This window comes from Lichenostomus cassidix, chromosome 11 (genome assembly GCF_008360975.1).
Source record: "Lichenostomus cassidix isolate B80296 chromosome 11, HeHo_3.0, whole genome shotgun sequence".
NCBI lineage: Eukaryota > Metazoa > Chordata > Aves > Passeriformes > Meliphagidae > Lichenostomus > Lichenostomus cassidix.
In genome coordinates this window covers 1,300,924-1,315,208 of record NC_139492.1, presented here as the reverse complement: position 1 = coordinate 1,315,208, position 14,285 = coordinate 1,300,924, and the positions used below count along the sequence as shown (strand labels likewise).

The window sequence follows — 14,285 nt, the reverse complement described above, 5'->3', positions numbered from 1 at the left end:
GCTGCTTTTCCCAGCCCTGATGGGTCTCTGGGAGCACTGGGAAGGGCAGGAGGAACAAGGAGCATAAATAATTAGAGGGATTCCCTTGTTAGGGTCACTAGAGCCCCAAAAATCTGGGGAGACATGGAGGGGACCACATGGTGCTGGGCAGAGCAGGCAGGGATGGGATGGGATGGGATGGGATGGGATGGGATGGGATGGGATGGGATGGGGAAAAAGAAGAAGGGGATATGGATGGGGACAGGCTATCTCCACTCCATCCCACCCCACCTGCACAGGGTCGTGCACACACTCTATCCACCCCAACACCCTGCCCACAGTGGCATCTCCTGGATTTCGGTACTTCAGGCTCCAAAGGAATTGCACTGGGGACACGAGGGACACGCAGAGCTCACCTCTCAGTGTCCCACACCCCCAGCACAGGGACACACACGTGGAGCTGAGCACCAGCAGGAGGGCCCGAGCGGATCCTTTGTTAAAACATCAACGATGCAGTAAATTTTTTAACTTACCAAATAGATCAATATCAAATTATCATGTCTCGCATTCATAACTCTTAAGCAAGCAACAATGGAGAGAGACAAGGTCACTGGAGAATAAATAGCAGCGAAAGCTCTTAATGATCTATCATTCTCGACAACCCCGGGCACCCCGCACCAGCCCGGTGACAAGATCATTAATAAAACTCTGCAGGAACGCTATCGATTGCTTTGATGGATGATCACAGGTAGCAAATACTGTAAAACACCTGGTTGTCACACACAAAATGAGTAGTTTGACTCCCACCTCGGCACAGGGAGCTGCCTGGGGCTCTGCCAGGTTTGCTCCTCGGGGATTCCCGCAGGGAGGGTGGTCAGTGGTGACCCCTGGTTTGGGGCTGCCATCCATGCTGGACCCCCATGGTCTGACTTCCACTCCCACAGCGTTGTTCATCCCTGTAGGTAGGACCTGTTAATTAAAAGCCTCGTTAGAGCACCTGGTCACAGTGCCCTGGCTGGGAGCTGAGCTGGATGGAGATAGGGTGACCCAGTGGTGCTGGATGAACCTGGAGACCTCCAGGAGCACCAACACAGCCAGGAGCCCTGGGATGGAGGGGGGTCCCAAGGCCATGGGCTCTGCTCCCCCATGCTGTATCCCTGGGGGTGCAGGGGGGGCTCTGTGTGTCCCCCCAGCTGCAGTCACTTTGCTTGCGAGCCACGTCGGCATTGACGGTCGGATCATATGTACACAACCATTCAATTACCCCGTAATGGCTGCAGGCGATTAAGCCATCAATCTTCTTCATTAGGGGCTGCCAGGCCCGGCCCAGCATCACCCAATAAAACCATTAAAACAACAACAACCACCCCAAGCAGCAGCTTTAGTGCATTGACTGTAATCCCAGCCCACGACAGCCTGGGGCTGTCCCCCACCCTGGGGCACCCGGGGACCCGCTCACCCCGAGTGGCTATTGCCCTGCTGGGGTGTCCCTGGGGAGCTCCGGGCTGCCCACCCCTCTGTGCCCCCCGGCTAGGCACGCCAGGACCTGCTCTAGCACTTTATAGCTGACATTATCTTTTATTGCCACATAAAATCCAAGCTCTGGTGGCTTTATGGGGCTGCGCCAGCGTGTGGCACCTCTGTGTTCCCAGCTGCTCCCTGCGCCCTCCTGGGCACTGCCCTGACCCCCCAGGCCCTGCACTGGAGTCACAACTGGTCGCACTGTGTCGCACATGAGGGACATGACTGGTGCCACAGTGGGGTCACGATGGGTCCAGCTGCACCCCACATCAGAGACATGGCTGATCCCTACACACATACTGGGGCACAACTGATCCCAACACCCGTGACACTTGCACTGCTCTGGGCACGTCAGGGTGTCAGCTCGGGGGGATTGGAACCCTCCAAAATAGGGTGACCCAGCACCCAGAGCAGCAAGGGAAGTTGTAGTCCTGGGCTGGTGCTGCTTGGACCCAGCATTTGTGGGACCCCAAATCCCTGCAACCGGTGGGAGCCCCGGTTTGGAGGGGCGGGGGGTGTCAGTGCAGGGACAGCAGGGGGGCCGCGGGTCCCCTGTCACGCTGCAGCCGTGGCCGTGCCACCGGCAGCCCCGTCCCCACGAGCGGGGCTGGCGCCTTGTCACAGCCTGTCACGTCTGCCACCCCCGCGCCGCGGTGCCGGTGGCAGGGAACATCTGCTCGGCCGCCCCGCTGCCACGGCGCGTCAGGGTCAGGGGCAGCCGCCAGGACCCCCGGCCAGCGCCGCCGGGGCGACTCCTCGCCGCGACACTGATGCGGGGTGACAGGGCGGCGGGGCGGACGGATGGGATCGGACAGACAGACGGGCAAGTGAGCGCCGCTGCCCACGCCACGGCCCGGCCACGCCGCGGGTCACCGGTGCCCGACGCTCACCCGCTCGTGACGCGTCCTTGGGGACACCGACAGCCCTGCCACCACCGCTCAGCTCCTGGCTGTGGACAGGACACATCCTGCATCCCTGCTCCCGCTTTCCCCACGCCTTGTTCCTCATCCCCGTGCTGGTGACCCGCACCGGGAAGGCACTAGAGCGTTTATGCCCGAGGAAGGGAAGGTCCCCGCAGCTACCGAGCAGGGACGAGGTGGTGCCACCAGTGTCACCGACACATTGTACGCTTCCTTGCCAGGCCTAGGACTCGGTGTCCCTGGAGGGCAAGAGCCCCTCGACCCCTTCGTCCTGCCCGGGGGGTCGCGGCTCTCCGTCCCTGCTGCACCGGGACCCCCGGGACCCCGCCGGCCGGTGAGGGACGCTCCCCGGTGCGGCACCCCGGGCTACGGGCACCGCCGGTGGCGGGCCGGTGGCCGGGACGATGCTGCCACCTGGTGCCACGGCACCGCGGCGGCGCCGGGACCGGCAGAGGGGCCGGGAGAGACACCGGGACATGCAGCGGGGTCGGGGGAGACACCGGGACCGGCAGCGGGGATCGAGGGCAGCACTGGGACTGGCAGCGGGAGTCGGAGGAAGCACCGGGACTGGACCCGAGGATCGAGGGCAGCACCGGGACCGGGGGGTCAGGGGACAGCGCCGGGACAGAGCCGGGGGCCGAGAGCCTTGCCGGGACTCCCGGAGCAGCCCCCGCCCGCTCCGCCCGGTGGGAACCCGCCGGGACAAGGAGACCGGGGGCTCTGTCGTCCCTGTGCCGACCCCGCGCTGGGACTGCCCCGACGGCAGCACAGACGGCACCGGGAGCGGCCGGGGATAGACGGGCCGGCTCACCCCGACGGGAGGCGCCGCCGAGCGGGGCGGGAAGAATCGGTCCCAGTCCCTCTCCCTGTCCCTATCCCGGTCCCGATTCTGGTCCACGCCCGTGTCCCACTGTGGGTGTCCGAGCCTGTCTCTGTCTCGGTGCCTGCGCCGGTGCCTGTCCCTGTCCTGGAGCCTGCCCCTCTCCATGTCCCTTTCCCGGTCCTTTCTCCCTGTCCCGGTGCCGGTGCCGATGCCAGTCCTTGTCTCGCTGCTGGTGCCGGTCCCTCTCCTCGTCTCGGTCCCTGTCTCTGTCTGTGTCTCCGTCCCTGTCCCTGTCTCAGTCCCTGTCCCGCTGCCCATGCCGGTCCTTGTCCCGGCGCCGGAGCAGCCGGGGGGGCAGCGGGCCCGGGTCTCCCTCTCCCGCCCGCCCCGTCGCGGCATCCTCGGAGCGCACCCGGCGGCAGCTGCCGCGTTCCGCCCTGCCCGGGGCTGCGCACCCCCGGCCCAGCCCCTGCTCCCCCGGCCCGGGCAGCAGAGACCCCCCCGCGCCCCCTCGCATCCCTCCACGCCCCGCGCATCCCCCCGTGGGGCCCCCGGCGGGTCGGGCAGGGCAGGGGGTGCGGGCTGCGGGCCGGGGGCGGCGGGGCCAGCTGCCCGCGGGGGGGTCCGGTGCCCGCAGCACATGTGCTGTCACTCAGCCAGTCCCGCCGCTATTTTAGCTCGGGGCCGGCGGCCGGGCTGCGCCCCGCTCCGCCATGGGCCCCCCGCTCCTCCTCGCCTGCCTGCTCGCCCCGCTCTGCGCTCGGGTAAGGGCTGCGGGGACACGGGGCTGCTGGGGATGGGGCGCCATGGGGCGCGATGGGGACCCCCAGCTCCGTGCCCCGGGAGGGCTGGCTGGGATGGGGCGGCTGGACAGAGAGCCGGGGTGCTGCCGGACCCCAAACCTTGTGGAGGCTCATCCCTGGAGGCAGTGGGGATGGGGCTGGGGCTCGGAGCCCCTCTTGAGGCATTTCCCACCCCACAGATGGCCGAGGCAGGGGGGGGCCTGCGGCTCCGGCACATTGCCTGCGCCCGTGACCAGGATGGGCTGAGATGGGATTTGGGGGAGGGTTAGGCACTTAAAGACACCCTGCTCCCCTTTTTCCCACCCCGGCTGTGGTCCCAGACCTCTCTGCACCCCCCTGCCCACTCAGGGCCCCCCAGAGCCCTTCATCTTGCTCTCAGGCCTGAGCTGCATGGGGCCGCTGGGGTTCTGGCCTGGAGCCTGCATTGGCTGCTTCAGGGCAGGGGGAGGAAAGGGGATGTGCAGCCCCTCAGGAACAGCACCCCCAGCGTCCCTCCCTCACATCCCAATCTCCCCCCCGGCTCCAGTGGCCCCCAAGGACGGGCAGGGGGTTTCTCCTGCGGGAGGAGGGGACAGAGAAAGAGCTGGAGGCCACAGCGCAGTGCCTGAACCTTGGAACGAGCCCCTTGTCCTGCCCATCTCGTGGGGCTGTACAGAGCCCCCCTCCCCACAGCCCCCTCCCCAGGGACCCCCAGCACGGCCAGCCCCACTCCCCGTTCCCCCATCCCCCTTCAGGGTGCACACGCGGGCCCTGGGGCTCCCTGGCAGCCAGCGGTGCAGGCACAGCTGGGCACGGGTGTTGGTGCGAGGCTGCTGCTGCCCAGATGTGCTCACTCCGAGGGGAGGGGACAGCGCCTGTTCCCGGCGCCCAGGACGAGAGTGAGGATGTCATGGAGCTGGCGGGGTTCGGCTGCATGCCCAGCTCCCTGCCCCTCCCCACGCTGCCCACGGCTCTGGACCCCCACAGCCCCCCCAGTGCCCTGACCTCAATCCCTCACAGCCCCTAAACCCATCCTTGCCCCCACAGCTCCCTGACCCCACTGCCGCACCCTCGAAGTTCCATTCCCCTTGTTTCCAACCCGAATCTCCCCCTCACAGCCTCCAGCTCCTCTCCAGCACCTCAGCTCTGTCCCCCAGGGCCACCCTAACAGCCTGTACTGATGCCTGACCCTCCCACCCTCGCTGCTATGTCCATGTGGTGACAGTGACATGGAGGGAGTGGCCACAGCAGGTGCTGCACAGCCGAGGTTCCCCCCTGCTCAGGGGTCGTTTGTGGGGCACAGCCCATGCCCAGGGCACCAACGGGATCCTTTGTGGGGCACCCCTTCCTGGTGATGCCAGCAAGACACCCATCACCATCACACCGGGATGTCAGGGAACCACTGACACGAAACTCCCGGCAGAGCTGGGTGACCTCTGTGCTCCCCCAGACCCATTCCAACCCCAGCCCCATCAGGGGGTCCCAGCAATGTGGATTCCACTGTGCACACCCAGCCCAGCTGCAGCTCCCTGCCCACTGCCCTGGAGTTCCACCCCACTCCGGAGTTTTGGGGTCACTGGCAGCACCGTGTCCCCCCCAGGGTGCCAGCCCAGCCCAGCCGGGCGCTGCAGCCCCCCAGGCCTGGCGGCAGCACGAGGGTCCTCGGCGGGTGAAGAGAGCCTGGGTGATCCCCCCGATCAGCGTCTCGGAGAACCACAAGCGCATCCCCCACCTCCTGGTGCAGGTAGGTGGGACTCCCTGCCCTCTCTCCCAGGTGGCAGAGTGGGGACATCCTGGGGGGGACAAACGTCCAGCCTGGGACCCTCAGCCCTGATTTTCCCGGCGCAGATCAAGTCAGACAAGCAGCAGCCTGGAGGGGTGATCTACAGCATCAAGGGGCCAGGGGTGGACGAGGAGCCCCTGGGCATCTTCTCCATCGACAAGTTCAGCGGGAAAGTCTTCCTCAACGCCATGCTGGACCGGGAGGAGAACGACCGCTACCGGGTAAGGATGCTCCTGGGTGCCGCAGCCTCTCCCCGGGGTCTCCAGCCAGACCCTGACCCCACTGCTCCGCACCCGCAGCTGAAAGCCTTCGCACTGGACCTGGGCGGTGTCACCCTGGAGGATCCCACCGACCTGGAGATCATCGTGGTGGATCAGAACGACAACCGGCCGCTCTTCCGGCAGGACGTCTTCACCGGGCGGGTGGTGGAGGGCGCTGAGCCAGGTGGGTCCGGCCGGGGGGGCTGGGCTGGAGGGCTGAGCCAGGCCCTGCAGCAGCACCCACCGGCTGCTCCTGCGGCCTCAGGGACCTGCGTGATGACGGTGGACGCCACCGACGCCGACGACCCCGACACGGATAACGCGGCGCTGCGGTACTCCATCCTGCACCAGGGTGCTGTCGAAATGTTCAGCATCAACGCCACCACCGGGGAGATCTGCACGGCACGGCCCGGCCTCGACCGTGAGGTAGCGGGAGGGAGTCACCCGGGATGGGGCAGCCACTGTCACCCCACATGGTGAAACCACAGCTCTGCCCACGAGAGCATGGGGACAGGGCGGGTGGGCAGCAGCTGGGGGATCTCTGTGCCCCCTGGGGGCTGGAGGGGCTCAGCTCTGCTCCCCTCATTCCCCACAGCTCATGGGGGTGTACAACCTGACGGTGCAGGCGGCCGACATGTCCGGGGATGGGCTCACCACCACGGCCATGGCCGTCATCTACCTGGAGGACATCAACGACAACCCTCCCGAGTTCACCAAGGAGGAGGTAGCGGCCGGGTGGGATATGGGAACGCGCCGGGGTCAGCGGGGTGGGAGCTGCAGCACCCCAAAGGGGCAGAGTCCAGCTCCGCACTGCTCTCCCCCAGTTCTCCATGGAGGTGGAGGAGCAGGCGGTCGGCGTGGAGGTGGGTAAGGTGTTCGTGCACGACAAGGACCTGGCGGGCTCGCCCAGCTGGTTGGCCAAATTCACCATCCTGGAGGGCGACCCCGAGGGCGCCTTCGCCATCCGCACCGACCCTCACACCAACGACGGCGTGCTCTCCGTGGTCAAGGTGGGCGCGGGGCAGCCGGGGGACTCTGGGGGTCTCACGGCTCGGCTGACCCGCGGTCCCTCTCGCAGCCGCTGGACCACGAGGTGCGGGACCGCTTCGAGCTGACGGTGTCGGTGCAGAACGAGCGGCCGCTGGAGCCCTCGGTCCCCGCCAGCCCCCGGGCGCTGGCCACGGTGCGGGTGAAGGTGCGGGACGTCAACGAGGCGCCCGTGTTCCGCGACAACCCGCGGCGGATCAGCGTCCTGGAGGGGACAGCCCCGGGCACCGCCATCACCACCTACACCGCCAGCGACCCCGACACGCACCAGATCCAGACCATCAGGTGAGCCCCGCTGCCCTCCCATCGCCCCCGGTCCCGCTGGCGATGTCTCACGCAGCCCCTCGCCCACAGCTACGCGCTGCTCTACGACCCCGCGGACTGGCTGCGGCTGGACCCTCACTCCGGCACCGTCCGCACCAAGCGGGAGCTGCTGCACCCTTCGGCCTTCCTGCAGGGCGGCTGGTACATCGCGCTGCTCCTCGCCCGCGACGATGGTGAGCAGCCGTCCCCGCTGTCCCCTCGCTCCCTCTGCTCCCCCTGACCCTCTGCTCTGTCCCCAGCCGAGCCGCCGCTCTCGGCCACCGGCACCCTGTCCATCGAGATCCTGGAGGTGAACGACCACGCTCCGCAGCTTCAGCCGCCGGCCGGGGTGCTCTGCGGGCGGCCGGGACGCGGGGGGACCCTGCTCCTGGGGGCCACCGACGATGACCGGCCCCCCCACGGAGCCCCCTTCCACTTCCAGCTCAGCCCCCAGCACCCCCAGCTCGCCCGTAACTGGAGCATCGTCCGCTTCAACGGTGAGGGTCCGCCGGGGTGGGGAGATGCTGCAGAGAGGGTTCCGCTCACGCCCTGCCCACCCCCGCAGTGACCCACGCCGTGCTGGCCGTGCTGGCCGAGCTGCCCGAGGGGCCCTACTCGCTCCCGCTGCTGCTCCGGGACTCGGGGACTCCCCCGCGGGAGCAGCAGCAGCTGCTGAACGTCTCGGTGTGTCGCTGCGGCCGAGATGGCACCTGCCTGGATGGGGTGCTGGCCGCGGCCACCGCCGGGGCTGGCATCACCCTCGGGGCCCTCATGATCATCCTGGGCAGCACCATCCTCCTCCTCGGTGAGTGAGACCCCCACACCTCCATCCCGCCCCCTGGCACCCAGTGTGCTGGTCCTGGCCACCCTTCCCGAACCCCACCAGCACCTTCTGTCACCTTGTCCCCCACCCATCACCCCACCCTGGTCCTGGCCATCCCACCCAAGCCCTACCCATGACCCTCAACACCTCCTCCCTACCCAGCAACCCCTTCTGACCGCAATGAAAACCTCCTTAACAATTTCCCCATCCCACCCCAATCCCCACCTCCATCCCTATCCCTCCTCCCAGCCCAACTGCATCCCACCCCAGCCATCACCCCGTGCCGCCCGCGGCTCCCCACGCCCACACGGGTGTCCCCCCTGTCCCCGCTGTGCCCGCAGTGCTGGCGGCTGTGGGCGCTGCCCGGGCTCGGGGTCGCCGCCGGGCTCTGCGCAAGGGGCTCCTGCAGCGCTCTCGGGACGACATGCGCGACAACATCCTCAACTACGACGAGCAGGGCGGGGGCGAGGAGGACCAGGTGAGCAGGACCCGCTGCAGGGGGGGTCCCGGGGGTCCGCAGCTCAGCCCTACACCTCTAACCCCACCCCGGCCCCGCAGGACGCCTACGACATCAACCAGCTCCGGCACCCCGAGCTCTTCACCCCCCGTGCCAAGCCCCCCCTGCGCAGGGACGCCCCGCTCACCTCCGGGACCCCCCTGGCCCCCCGCAAGCTGCCCAGCAGCCCCTCGGACATCGAGGACTTCATCAACGAGGTGGGTCAGAGCCCGGCACCCTTGTCCTCAGTGCTCCATCCCTGCTGGGCTGACGGTGACCCCCTGTCCCTGCAGGGGCTGGAGGCGGCTGACAGTGACCCCAGCGTGCCCCCCTATGACACTGCCCTCATCTACGACTACGAGGGCTCGGGCTCAGTCGCCAGTCCCCTCAGCTCCATCGTGTCCAGCCTGACGGACGAGGACCAGGACTACGACTACCTGAGCGAGTGGGGACCTCGCTTCCGCCGCCTGGCTGACCTCTACGGGCACTAGCGGGGGTGGGGGGCAGGAGAGGACACCCCACTGCCCAGGGAGGGGCTGGGGCGGGGAAGGGGCAGCGGGGAGCTCACACACACACACAGAAGAGATGCCCACATGCAGCAGCCTCACATATGGACATGCTCAGGACGCCTGGCTGGACATGCTTCGCACACGCGTGTGCAACGAGAGGGCTCCGTGCAGGGGGTGCACACCCACACAGCCCGCAGAGCCCAGCCCAGCACACCTGGGTGAGCCCCACAGAGCTGGGGAAGGGGTGAGGAGAGCCCTGGTCACCCCCACAATAAAGAGCAGGGGGTTGGTGGTGGGTGTGTGACCCCCCGACCCGTAGAAACAAGGCACTTTTATTGGGAGCCGGCAGCACCCCCGGGGGCATCACCCCCACCCCAGGGCTCCCAGCACCGCTGCTCCTGGGGCAGGATCCGCCAGCCCACCCATCACACGTGTCCTGCTGTTCCCACAACAGCCCTGGATGGGGTCCCAGCACCGTGCTCAGCCCCTAGCAGCAGCGAGACCCCCAGGGAGTTGGGGGAGCACAGCTACGTGTCGCGGGGGGGGTCTGGGGAGTGCAGCATCCTCTTGGTGGAGGTGGCCAGGCGGGAATAGTCGTGGGGGATGGCGTGGGGGGCCAGCAGGGGCAGGTGCTCCTCGCGGGGCGGCCGGCGGAACAGGGGCGGCCGGCGCTGGCTCTCGCCGTCCTGCAGGGACTGGGGCAGGCTGCGGCCCTGGCTCTCGGGCAGTAACATGATGCTGAGCACGGCCAGGATGGCGAAGGAGGCGAACACGACGTGGTGCAGGAAGAAGCCGCGGCTGTTGGGGATGGCGGTGATGGGCGCCGCGGCTTTGCCCATGAAATTGGCCCCCACGACCAGACCCAGCCCGGCGCCCCTGCGGGAGGAACAGGCTCAGAGGGGGCTCTGCCTGGCGCCCCCCGCCCCAGGGTAGCACGAGAGGCGGGCAGCTCCCTTACCTGACCACGGTGGGGAGAACCTCGCTGGCAAAGAAGATGCTGAGCATGGTGACGGCGTGGGAGGCTGCAGTGCCCACCACGGACAGGGTCAGGACAATGAGCTCCAGCAGGTCTGCAAGGGGGTGAAGCACATCAGGGGGTCAAATCCTGCACCCACCTCTACAGACACCCTGCTCTCCCCTCGGCTGGGCGCTGAGTCCCCGGGGGTCCCGAAGGTCTTACACTGGGTGAGGGCCAGCAGCAGCAGGGAGGAGATGCTGGTGAGGACGGTGCAGAGCAGGAGGATGGCGCGGCGCCCGAAGCGCTCGGCCGTCAGGCACACGAAGAGGCAGGCGGCAGCCTCGGTGCCAACCAGCACCAGGTGGGAGGAGAAGAAGTGGGGCAGGTGGGGGACCAGGTTGCGGGTGAAGCAGTGGCGGATGCCAGAGCCGATGAACCTAAGGGACAGCGGGGTCAGGGGGCCGCGAGTGGGATCCCCCACCCCACAGCCACACCACAGCCACCCCACAGCCACCCCGCTGCTCACGCCGCGAAGCCGAGGATGACGCCGTTCTTCCAGATGACCCTGGTGCTGCACATCTCACAGACAGAGTGGTACTGGGGCTGTGGGCTCCCCTCAGACAGGGCCTCCAGCTCTGCCAGGAGAAGGGAACCCAGGATAAAGCTGGCCCTGTCACACCACCCCTGCAACCACGGCTTTGGGGATGGGGCTGATTGCCCCCCGAGTCCCCCCACGCACCCGTCAGGAGGCTGTCCTGGGGGCAGTTGTCCTCGGCCAGTGTCTGCAAGGTCCTCCTGGCCCTCTCCAGTTGCCGTGTGGCCAGCAGCCAGCACGGTGACTCCAGAAGCAGTGCCGGGCACCTGGGGCACGAGTGTCAGGTCGTGGGGCTCCCCATGGGCCTGGCCCCCCTCCAGTACTGCCTTTCCCACCTGGCTTCAAAGCAACGCTGCCCAGAAACCCTCAGCTTCAAGCCTGAGCAAACATTTACCCAGGGTGGAGGGGTTCCCACTTCTCTGGAGAGCCCCGGGTGGCCTTTGATCCCCGCCGCAGCCCTGGTCAGGGTGTGCCGGGCTGGGAACAGCTTGGCACCAGCCCCACGCCGCCCCCTGCTCGGGGGGTCCTTACCACCAGCAGGCAGCCAGCAGGGCCAGGATCATGGTGACAGCGCCCTGCAGCACCCTCCAGTCCCGGCAGAGCAGGGCCAGCGCCGGCAGCAGCAACTCCCCGGCGATCCAGAAGAATCCTGCCACCATCGTCACCCCCAGCCGGTGCGGGGGATCACACAGCTCCAGCCCTGCCAGGGGGCGAGGGGGTCACCGTGGACGCCAAGGACACAGGGCATCCTGCCCCTGGAGCATCCTGGATCCCAGACCACTCTGCATCCTGGTACATCCCACACCGTGGGGCATCCTGCACCCCAGTGCATCCTGCAGCATCCTCACAGTCCCCACACCCCTGTGGATGTCCCCATCCCACTCACGTGCCACGTAGAGGGTGAGGAAGGCTCCTGCCAGGGCAGCCCCGAAGAGCAGCCGTGCCACCAGGACCATGAGGAAATCCATGGCCAGCGCCACGCCCAGACCCACGGGCACGGCCAGTGCCAGGGACAGCAGGAAGGTGGGACGGCGGCCAAACCTGCCGGGGATGGGCTGTGAGAGGGGTTGGGCACGGTGCCACCCTGCCTGGGGGCTGCCCGGGGACCCCCGTTACCTGTCACAGGCCAGGCCAGCGGTGACACTGCCCAGTGTCCAGCCCAGCAGGTGCGTGGTCTGCTCCAGAGGCACCTTCCAGCGCGAGGCACACACCAGGTCCCACTGCGGGGGACACAGCAGGGAGGTGTCAGCACAGGGGGCTCGGCAGACCCTCTGCCACTGCCCACAGGGCCATGATGGGCCAGCCCCCACCCCACAAACAGAACCAGGATGTGAGGGGACAGTGAGCCCTGGACACTCTGCAGCCCCTCAGCACTGTTCCCCAGGGCTCCCCCAAGCCACCACCAAACCCCCTCCATGGGGTTGTCCACCTTGCTTCCCCCTGCACATCCAGAGCTTTGCCGTGGGATCTTTACTGGTGTCCCAGCTTGCTCTGGCAGCTGGGAACCCCCCAGTCTGTTCCCCCAAACTCCCTGCAGGTATTCACCCCACAGCTTTCCCAGGCCCTTCCCTAATCCCTCTTCACCCTCGGGATCCCTCAGTCCCCTCCAGCTCCGCAGACAGCCCCAGGCCCGGGGGTTCCCCGCTGTCCCCAACCCTGAGTCCCGCTCAGTCCCACCGCCGCCGTGTCCCACCTGTGTGACAAGGTTGTCGCGGAGGCCGGCGGCGGGCAGCGCGTAGTGCCAGCCGCGGGTGCAGGGCCCGGTGCCGTTGGGGCGGGGGGCTCCGGGGGGGTACCGGTACAGCTGGCAGGGGCTCCAGCCGCCGCGGAGCCGCGGGACGGCGGCGCGGAGCAGCGCGGGGCCCCCGAGGCGGCGGAGCGGCGGCGGCAGCAGCGCGGTGTCGGGGCGGCAGCGGTGCGGGGGCTCCGTGCCCAGCGCCCAGCCCAGCGCCCAGCCCAGCGCCAGCGCCGCGCACGGAGCCCACCCTCCCGCCGCCCGCCGGCCCCGCGGCCGCGACCCGCCGAGCGCCATCGCCGCGGCCACCGCCACCCGCGACAGCCACCCGCGACAGCCACCGCGCTCGGGCTCGGCGCGGGCAGGTGGGGCGGCACCGGCCAGACCCGCCCCGCGGCACCGCCCCGACCGGGCCCTCCGGATCTGACCCCAGCCCCGCTTCAGAGCCCCCAGCCCCGGATCTGACCCCAGCCCCGCTTCAGAGCCCCCAGCCCTGACTGGATCCCGCTCCGGTTCAGAGCCGCCCAGTCCCGGTTTGCCCTCCTCAGCCCCGATTTGCTCCCTCCAACACGGGGCTCAGTTCCCACAGCCCGGTGCGCCCCCAGCCTGGTTCGCCCCTCCCGAGCCCCCCAGTTTGGCTCTCCCAGCCCCATTCGCCCCACCTCAGCCCTGGTTCATCACCTCCACCCCAGCTCAACCCCCTCCCTCCATGGTGCTCCAGACCAAGGCACCCTCAGCTCTGGGGGACCCCCTGGACCAGCTGCTGCTGGGGGTCCTGGGGAGCAGCTGGGGGCTCCAGGACCCATCTGTGAACACCCAAAAGTGCACCCAGGCCCCCCCAAACCTCAAAGGGGCCAGTGGGATCTGTGACACCTTCTCCAGGAAGGGAACTGGTTGGCACCCAGCACCATGTGAGCCTGTGGGAAGAGCCAACCGAGCTGCAAACAGGTTTTATTTCCCTATTCCTTTAAAATTTACTCACAAATGTGGTTTCTGGGGGCAGCAGCAGCACCATTGGGGTGCTCAGCTCCAGACCTGCAATGGTGGAAAAATTCCATCGGCAAAATCACATTGAAAATCACACCGAAAAATCACACCTGCAAACTCACATTGAAAAATCACACTTAAAAAAAAAAATAAAAAAACAGATCTGCATTTTTTTGTCTCCCTCCCCAGGATCCACACCCACGCACACGTCTGGGAGTTACAGCACCGGGAGGAAAACCAACCTTGGAGACTCCCAAGGTCACAAGCACTGTGGTCAGACGAGCCTATGGGACTTTCCTGCTTAACATGCTCATAAAAGGCCTCTCTTTCACCACAGGGCTGAATTTATTGCTGTTTAACAAAATAAAGAGCAGGGCTGGAAATTAATTAAAGAGCAAGTGTTACTTGTGGCTGCTTTCTTGAAGCCCCTGACACAGAAGCAGCCCCTGGTCCCAGCACTTTTTCCAGTGCACCATAACACATCCCACAGCCCAGGACAAGGACGGCAGGAAAAATCCCTCTGGCTGTGGCTGGGGCATGGCTCTGCCCATCCTGCTGTGGCTGGGTGAGCCTCTGTCCTGGTACCAGCAGTGCCAAGGCAGGAGCTGCAGGCCCACAACAGCATAGCTGGCTCAGTCACCAGGGGAGCAGCGAATTCAGCATCTCCTCTCCTCATGGACCACCTCACCACAACCAACTGGAGGGTTCCAATCCCACCAGACACAAAGAGCCATGGAAAAGGGAGAAGAATGATGTTTAAAATC

General features: G+C 67.0%; 2 protein-coding genes across 3 annotated transcripts; one reads left to right on the top strand and one right to left on the bottom strand.

The window, feature by feature from the left end:
* The first annotated feature begins 3,848 nt into the window (after positions 1 to 3,848).
* Positions 3,849 to 9,571, top strand: CDH15 (cadherin 15). Its single transcript, XM_085071338.1, has 14 exons — positions 3,849 to 4,007; positions 5,626 to 5,769; positions 5,874 to 6,029; positions 6,108 to 6,252; positions 6,334 to 6,494; positions 6,664 to 6,792; positions 6,893 to 7,078; positions 7,147 to 7,400; positions 7,470 to 7,612; positions 7,679 to 7,915; positions 7,984 to 8,223; positions 8,583 to 8,719; positions 8,800 to 8,955; positions 9,031 to 9,571. The coding sequence occupies exons 1-14, from the start codon at positions 3,957 to 3,959 to the stop codon at positions 9,226 to 9,228; spliced, it is 2,337 nt and encodes a 778-aa protein (XP_084927464.1). The 5' UTR covers positions 3,849 to 3,956; the 3' UTR covers positions 9,229 to 9,571.
* SLC22A31 (solute carrier family 22 member 31) lies at positions 9,563 to 14,282 on the bottom strand. Of its 2 annotated transcripts, none has more exons than XM_085071355.1 (9): positions 13,517 to 14,282; positions 11,916 to 12,019; positions 11,686 to 11,840; positions 11,331 to 11,499; positions 10,944 to 11,065; positions 10,731 to 10,839; positions 10,427 to 10,641; positions 10,205 to 10,316; positions 9,563 to 10,122 (listed from the first exon to the last, which is right to left on the bottom strand). In XM_085071355.1, exons 1-9 carry the CDS (start codon positions 13,547 to 13,549, stop codon positions 9,774 to 9,776), a joined length of 1,368 nt encoding a protein of 455 aa, XP_084927481.1. In that variant the 5' UTR covers positions 13,550 to 14,282; the 3' UTR covers positions 9,563 to 9,773. The 2 variants fall into 2 exon arrangements, with proteins under 2 accessions (XP_084927481.1, XP_084927480.1); XM_085071354.1 differs by lacking the exon at positions 13,517 to 14,282 and adding an exon at positions 12,493 to 12,918.
* Between the last annotated feature and the right edge of the window lie 3 nt (positions 14,283 to 14,285).

Bases quoted from the DNA above. Each gene is read 5' to 3' on its own strand.
- CDH15 (XM_085071338.1), top strand. From the start codon at position 3,957: ATGGGCCCCCCGCTCCTCCTCGCCTGCCTGCTCGCCCCGCTCTGCGCT. The intron at 7,916-7,983 runs GTGAGGGTCCGC...CCACCCCCGCAG, and splicing joins GAGCATCGTCCGCTTCAACG to TGACCCACGCCGTGCTGGCC. The intron at 8,956-9,030 runs GTGGGTCAGAGC...CTGTCCCTGCAG, and splicing joins TCGAGGACTTCATCAACGAG to GGGCTGGAGGCGGCTGACAG.
- SLC22A31 (XM_085071354.1), bottom strand. From the start codon at position 12,831: ATGGCGCTCGGCGGGTCGCGGCCGCGGGGCCGGCGGGCGGCGGGAGGG. The intron at 10,840-10,943 runs GTGCGTGGGGGG...TTCTCCTGGCAG, and splicing joins CCAGGACAGCCTCCTGACGG to AGCTGGAGGCCCTGTCTGAG. The intron at 10,642-10,730 runs GTGAGCAGCGGG...GCTGTCCCTTAG, and splicing joins GTCATCCTCGGCTTCGCGGC to GTTCATCGGCTCTGGCATCC.